This window comes from Tupaia chinensis, unplaced genomic scaffold (assembly GCF_000334495.1).
Source record: "Tupaia chinensis unplaced genomic scaffold, TupChi_1.0 Scaffold138910_1, whole genome shotgun sequence".
NCBI lineage: Eukaryota > Metazoa > Chordata > Mammalia > Scandentia > Tupaiidae > Tupaia > Tupaia belangeri.
The window spans coordinates 76,042-83,333 of NW_006198801.1; the positions used below are offsets into that span (position 1 = coordinate 76,042).

The 7,292-nt window shown below is 43.2% G+C and overlaps 1 protein-coding gene and 1 pseudogene across 3 annotated transcripts in view; one reads left to right on the plus strand and one right to left on the minus strand.

The window, feature by feature from the left end:
• Positions 1 to 6,689, minus strand: part of ZNF527 (zinc finger protein 527) — a 26,947-nt gene extending 20,258 nt beyond the window's left edge. For 2 of the 3 annotated variants that reach the window (XM_006161703.3, XM_027765615.1), the window contains exons 1-2: positions 6,538 to 6,689; positions 2,753 to 2,827 (exon numbers count right to left, since the gene is read on the minus strand). In XM_006161703.3, coding sequence (XP_006161765.1) covers positions 2,753 to 2,785 — 33 coding nt within the window. In that variant the 5' untranslated portion in view covers positions 2,786 to 2,827; positions 6,538 to 6,689. The remainder of the gene's footprint in view (positions 1 to 2,752; positions 2,828 to 6,537) is intronic. The other variant, XM_006161702.3, reaches the window with a different exon arrangement.
• Positions 6,690 to 6,866: 177 nt separating this feature from the next.
• LOC102502199 (COBW domain-containing protein 2 pseudogene) overlaps positions 6,867 to 7,292 on the plus strand; it is a 7,284-nt pseudogene continuing 6,858 nt past the window's right edge.

The window sequence follows — 7,292 nt, forward strand, 5'->3', positions numbered from 1 at the left end:
CTAAAAAAAAAATCAAAATGCTTACATCTCTTAATAGCCAGCATTCTATTAGAGCTGCAGTTGGGCTCAACACATTCAAGCCTCAGCACCATCTTCTTTGTAGTTCTTGCCTTTTTCCAGAAAATAGGCTTAGTCTGTCCACCATAGCCACTCTGCTTCTTGTCATAACACCACCTTCCCTGAGCGTACAGAGAATCCTTGCCTTTTTTGTACTGTGTCATTTTATGAGGTTGGTGCTTGCCACACTTCTTACAGAAGGTCTGGCGGGTTTCAGGGATGTTTACCATGCTTGCAGGCCTGCTATCTGCACAGAAAGCCCATATAAACTTTATATATTTCATTTTTTACAGAGTATTTATTAAGGTAGTTTAATATACAATTTCTCATTTGTCACGCTGGAAGTCCTTTATTGTAAAGACTTTTCCATATGTTGAAAACAGCAGCCACTGTGATTACTCTGCACCACCATGTTAAATAAATTCAGTTTCTTCCTGAGACACAAGTTTCCTTCTGTATTTCTGAGGTAAAGTTTTTATTATTTTTGCCATGTCTGGTGGACCCTAATACATCAGCAAATCTGGTGATGTACTTCCCTTAGAAGGCTGTGAAACTGCAGAAGAATGGGAATGGTAACCCTGCTGATCTCAAAGCTTCTGATATGTTGGGCTCAGGATTGTATCTTCTGTCAGGGAATCTTATTAATGGCATATATTAATGCCAGCACAGTCATGCATGCTGGCAGACACCATCTTGCTGCCCATCATGACCCCAGGGAAGGGGCACCTTTTGGGGTGTGAGTAAGCTGCAGCAGTCACATTAGGTCTACAACTCAATTCCTGATTCCCACCCCACCTAACTTTGTCTTTCCATTTCAGTAAATGGCATGACCATTTATGCAGCTGCCCAGCCAAAAATCTTTGCAGTCACCCTTCACTTCTTTCTTCCTCGTGCACTCCAAAACTAATCCCTGATCAAAATCCATTTTCTTCCTTCCTTCCTTCCTTTTTCTTTTTTTATTTAAGAGGTTTTTGCCTTAGGGTGTGGTGTGTTCACTGGAGAGGAAGAGAGACAGAGACAAGGAGAGAAAGAGAGACAGTGAGAGAGACAGGGAAAGTGAGAAATCACCCCCAGAGGAGACAGCCACACCACAATCTCTTCTTTCTCTTCCTGGAATATTAGGCACACACACACATGCATTTAGTGTGATTTTCAAGCCAACGGGTGTGGGACTCAAACTGCAGTCGACCATGTCAGAGTCCAGAGATGTAACCACTATGCCATCTACTAGCCCTCAAAACCTGTTTTCTATCTCTTATATATACCCAGAATCTAATCAGCTTTAGGCTGTTATCACCTTCCTGCTATATTACTGCAATAGTCTTTTTTTTTTTCAAGTCACACTTTCTTCTTCTTCTTCTTCTTTTTTAATTATGTTTTCCAAGTCACACTTTCTTCTTCTTCTTCTTTTTTAATTATGTTTTAATTTGACCAGAGAGAGAAGAAAGAGCAGGGAAGTGAGAAAGCAAGCCACCAGGTCCAGGACTTGAACTGCGGTAGACCATATGAGAGTCTAGTGCACTAACCACTATGCCACCTGCCAGTGCCCTGCAATAGTCTTCTGATTGGCTTCCTGCTTTCATCTTTAATCTCTTGCTATGTTTTCCTTTTAAATTGGTTATTAAATCACCTTGCAAACACTCCAACGATTTTCCTTCAAAAACACTAAATAACAAAACTCAAAATTCTGATCATGACTTTCAAGGACTTAACTAATTTGGTCTCAGCTAAGCATCTGACCTCATACCCCTATAAGGACACTGGCTCATTGCTATTCCTGGAAGGCACCAAATATACTAGACTGCAGCAACTCCATACTCGCTATTTCCTCTATTTTAAAACTCCTTCCCAGATCTGAATAAAACTTACTACTTTCACTGATGTTTTGTTTTGCTTAAGTCACTTCCAGGCTGGCTCTGCAGCCTATGGTTAAGGGAGCCAGATCTCACAGTGTTGACAATGGTTGAAATCCCAGCTCTGGCAACTTGAAAAACAAGCTGAGTGCATGTGCATGAGCGCTCCAAATCCCAATGGCACTGTAATCATGCCCCATTGTGTGGCGCCCTCTCTCTCTCTCTCTCTCTCTCTCTCTCTCTCAGTGGGCACACGGACCATCTAACAATAAAAGAAAAGCCACTTCCTCAGAGGGATGAGATAGGGGAGCAGCAATAAGAAATACATGACACTCTGCAAGGTGAACCCACATGGGAGGGTTCACATTTGCATTTGGAGACCTCTGTGAAAATGTAGGTCATGTGTGTGCCCATGATCCAGAGCTGGTTGGGGGTGGGGAGTGGCATCAGGAATCTATTGTCGGTACTGTCTCCCTCTCTTTCTTTCTTTCTATCACTCATGGAGGAAAGGGAAAAATAAACTTTAAAAATAGTCACTTCTTCAGAGAGGCTATTTTTGACCTCATTTAACAGGGCACTCAATAATCATACTCTGTCCCTTATTTCATTTGCATTCATTCTAACTCAACAGATCATGATCCATCTAAAGAGGACAGTTCTGAGTCATCACACATTTGGCCATAACACTGGATTAAAGAAAAAAATATATACATATACATATTTCATAGAAGAATTATATAAATAAAAGGCAGAGAGAGGGAAGTGGAGGGGATCACTGTGATTCTCTCTGTAGTCCCCAAATCCTCAGAAATGATATAAAATTTCTGATAACATCAACTTACCTGGGACATGGCTTTATAAAGTCCAACAGCCATTCTTTTTTCCTTCAATTTTTTCTTTCAGAGAAAAACAAAGTCCTAAGAAGGAAAGATTAAGGAAGAAAAAATGACAACCCAACCCTATGTCACTGGTTTGTGACTCACAACAATGGGATTATCACCCCTTTACAGTCCTCACATCCTCCTTACATGGGCCAGCCTTACTTTTTCCAAGATCTAAGAAAAAGACTAATGTTAAACTTTACCCTAGAAATTTTGGTTTATATTAAAGACACATAGCATGAAATCAACAAAATCTAAACCTTATCCCGTGGCCAACAAGGCAGTTTCTGATCTGGCCCCTGCCTGCCCCTTTGACCTCACTTCCTGCCCTTTTCCCCTTGCTTGTCCCACTCCAGGGACACATGTCTGCAGGTCTCCATACTGTTCTTCAAATACTGTGGACACTCCTTTTTCAGATTGTTGCCTCTGCTTTTCCTTCTTTCCAGAACACTCTTCTCCCAGATATCAACACAGTTCACTTCATTTTTATTCCTCTCTATGCTCACTTGTCACTCCATCAGAGGAACTTTCCTGAAAACTCTACCTAAAGAGAACTCTCTTTCCAGTCATTTCCTTTTGTCCTTACTCTACATTTTTTTTCTTCTCAGAATTTATCACCATCAGATATGTTATATACTTTTTTGTTTGTTTATTGTTTGCCTTACCACTTAAGACTGTAAGATCCAAAAGAGCTAGGCTTTGTTTAGTGTTTTATAGTGATAGGACAATGCCAAGACCACAGGAGGAGCTTGAAAATATTGGATAAATTAATAAATAAATCTTACTGTGACTACTGTAAGATAAAGAGTGATGTTATACATGTTGTGTAGGTTATCCCATTTAATCCTCAAAAACTGCATGGCATCTCCATTGTACTGATGAGTGAAACTCCTATTGTTTATGCTTCTGGGGTTCAAGATACATAAACAACCAACTCAAAGTCTTAAGAGTCCAACTGAAACATGACTTAAAGGGGCCAGCAGGTGGTGTAGTGGTTGAGGCACTGGACAGTCCCACAGGGTCAACCATGGTTCGAGTCCCGAACCTGGCAGCTTGCTTTCTCGCTTTCCCTCTCTCACTCTCTCTGTTCAAAATTAAAAAGATAACAACGATGATTATAAATAAAGCTAAATAAATAATTTCTTACAAAAAAAAGAAATATGACTTAAAAAGTGGCCTTCTTTCAAGAGACTATGATGTCTAAGTGAGATATACTCAACAAATCCTGAGAGGAAATGATGCCATATATGCCTTTGTGAGGCATCTTCAGAGATGATAGATACTAATTTTACTACTCTACAGAAATGCAGCCTTAGAGAAAATTACCAAGTTTTAATATTAAACCAACAACAAACTGCACAGTTTGAAATAAATACTTTGTTCTCTCAGAGCCAACATTTCTTCATCCTGAAAATGGGAACAGTTGTGTTTGACATAGAATTAAGCATATATGACCCCTTATTTCTGGGCTACTCTGCACTAGCTGAACTCAGTTTCTAAGAAAATTGTTTCTTTAGTCCAGGGCAGCTTGAAATTTTCTACCAAAGTCTCTGCAACCTGAGAGAAGAATGGATGTAGTTGTTGTTTAAGTTTCTGTTTGTTTTGTGCTGATAGCTGTGTTATACCTTGAGTAATGTTTCTAGGTTTGAAATGAGCCAGTAATCTCTGGAAGGTGTGATAGAGATTTTTTTAAGAGAGATTTTAACTATAGGGCACATGCACTCACCAAAGAGAGAGAAAGAGAGAGAGAAAGACAGAGAGACAGAATGCAAGAAATCAACCCCCTCCAAGGGGGATGGCCACAACACAGTTCCTTCTCCTCCATTCTCTTCTTGGGATTCTGGGCACACATGCACACTCTTCTGGCATGAGTTTCAAGTCACTGGGTCTGGGACTCAAACCACAGTTGACTACATGGGAGTCTAGTGACAACATAACTGTTATGCCATCTGCCAGTCCCAGGAAAGTTTTTTTTTTTTTTGAGGTTTTTGCCATAGCTGTGTGTGCTCACTGGAGACAGAGAGAGACAATGACAGGGAAGGCGAGAAAACATCCCCAGGAGAGATGTCCATGCTGCAATCCCTTCTCCATTCTCCTGGGATTTGGGGCACACATGCACCCAGCATGATTTTCATGTCACTATGTCTGGAATTTGAACCACAGTCAGCCATGTGGGAATCCAGTGCCTTAACCACTACACCACCTGCTGGCCCCCAAGATTTTGGTTTAAACTCCCAGAGCCAGATTAACTTTCTAAGCTCCTTCACTGATTGGCTACATGACTTCAGGGAAGTCTCATAATCTATCACTCAAAATCTTTCTTTCCTCTGTGTGAAGATTGCATGAGGCAGTCAGTTCTGTGGCCTGGTAGTTGTAGGAACCAGATCCCCCATTTCCCACTGTGCCGACCCCAGCAGCTTGAAAAGAACATGCTGGGCACATGTATGAGCATGCCCAGAACCCTGAGGAGATGGAAAAATGGAGAAGGAATTGCTTGTGACTAACTCCACTGGGGCATGCTTTCATCTCTCCTCTCTCTCCCTTTCTCTCTCTCTCTGCATGTGCACCCTCTGGCAAATAAAAATTTAAAAATAGGAAAGAAAGATTGCATGAGCCAACACTGGCAGAAAGAAGTGCTACCTTTGTCCTTACTTAGAGCCTATACACACATTTGAAAATGAAACGAGAACATTTTTGTTTATTGAGAAAGTCAAAACCAAAAACTTAGCTCAGTCTTTTTTAGCACCAAACAAGGAAGAGTTTTAACAAGGACAAAGTTAATATCTCAAACTCATGGCCGAAGGAGAAAAAGGCTGGGATTTCAGGTTGGGCTTTCCCTCCATGAAGTAGCCAATATCACTGGATTGGGTCACAAAAGGACTGACATTGAGAGTCAAAGTTCCTATCTTCTAAAGGATCCTACTCTAAGACCAGAAAAGAGACTAATATCCTCAGAACCCAGGATTCCCATTTTTCACTCTCACAATATAGGAAAGCTCAAGGGAGTTTAGTAGTTAAAAGCAAGAACACTGGAGCCAAACTGCTTGGGTTTGAGTACTGCTTCCCTCACTTATTAACTGTGTGAACTTGGGCAAGTCATCTTTCTGAACCTCACAATCACAGACCAGGGCCCACAATCTCACACACGCATATAAATTTTCACTCAGTCACACACACATAAACACATGGTTGTACAAACAAAACACATCTATAATCTCACAGATATACTACATACAATAACTGCAACAGTCACAAACAACCACATCCATCCCCCCAACACACACACACAAATGCACACCACACAAGGTTACAATTATTCAAACAAAATTATACCTGCACTGACATGGTCATGGTCAGAAAATCATCCTGCTTGCAGACACATTCAAACACAGCTGCATTCAAAGACAGCTGGGTAAACATAATCACACACAAATATTCACACAGACACGCAATGTCACACCTCAGTCTCTCACAAACCCATATACAGTGACACATGGTTATACCTCCAGACGCACCCAAACACACAAACTCAGTTTTCCCCCAAACGGTCACAGTCACGCACAAGTGCGCGAGAACAAACACACACACAGAGTGACAGACGAGATCACACTGTCACACCCTCAGTCTGTCGCACAATTATACACATATCACAGTGACACGATCACACACAGTCTCCCCGGCGGTGCCAGTCATCCCAAGCCCGGCCCTGTTCTCTCCCTCTCGCCCCGGAGCCAAGCGTAACTCACCTCCCCGCGCCGCGGGCTCCGGAAACGGGCCCCACGACCAAGACCAGCGACGTCACTTCCCAGAATCCTCCGCGAGGCGGAGTAGGTTAAGGACCGAACCAAGAAGGACCTCCAGTTGTGCGGTACCTGAACTAGCGAATGGAGGAGCCCCTGGAACCACACGAACCACAAGCCCCAGAATGCTTTGCGCTGCGTCCTTTGCTGAAACTACAATTCCCATAAGGCCTCACGCCACGCCTCTCCTTCGCGCCTGCGCTCCTTGCGGCCTCGGCCAGGCGTGCGGGTACACAGGGGGAACTGCGCGACCCCGGCACTCCAGCGCTCGCAGGCTGTGTGAGGAGGCCGGGAGGCTGCCCCAGTGGGTGCTTACAGACGAACGCTCGGGTGTGGCGGTCAGTGTGTGAGGCTTGCTGCACACCTCTGTGCTTGCACACCAACGAGGAGACGGATTCTATCAGTGCAGTGAGCTTCTGTATTTTAAATTACCTCTGGTGATAGTGGATCGTTGTGCGACAGGTTTTGCGTGTGCCACGCAGAGAATGCGGGAGTGTGGAAGTATGGGAGACTGTGGCTGATTTTGGGGGCGACCGTTTCTGTAACTGCGTTCTTGTTCCCGCGTTCGCAAGAGATAACCTGTGAAAGACAACAGAACTGCCTTTTTTTTTCTGCGCTTGCCCCTAGGGTTGATTGTAGGAGAGGGGTCTGTGTGTCTGTGTGTGTGTATCCGTCCCCCAATCTCACTGTCCCAGCACAGC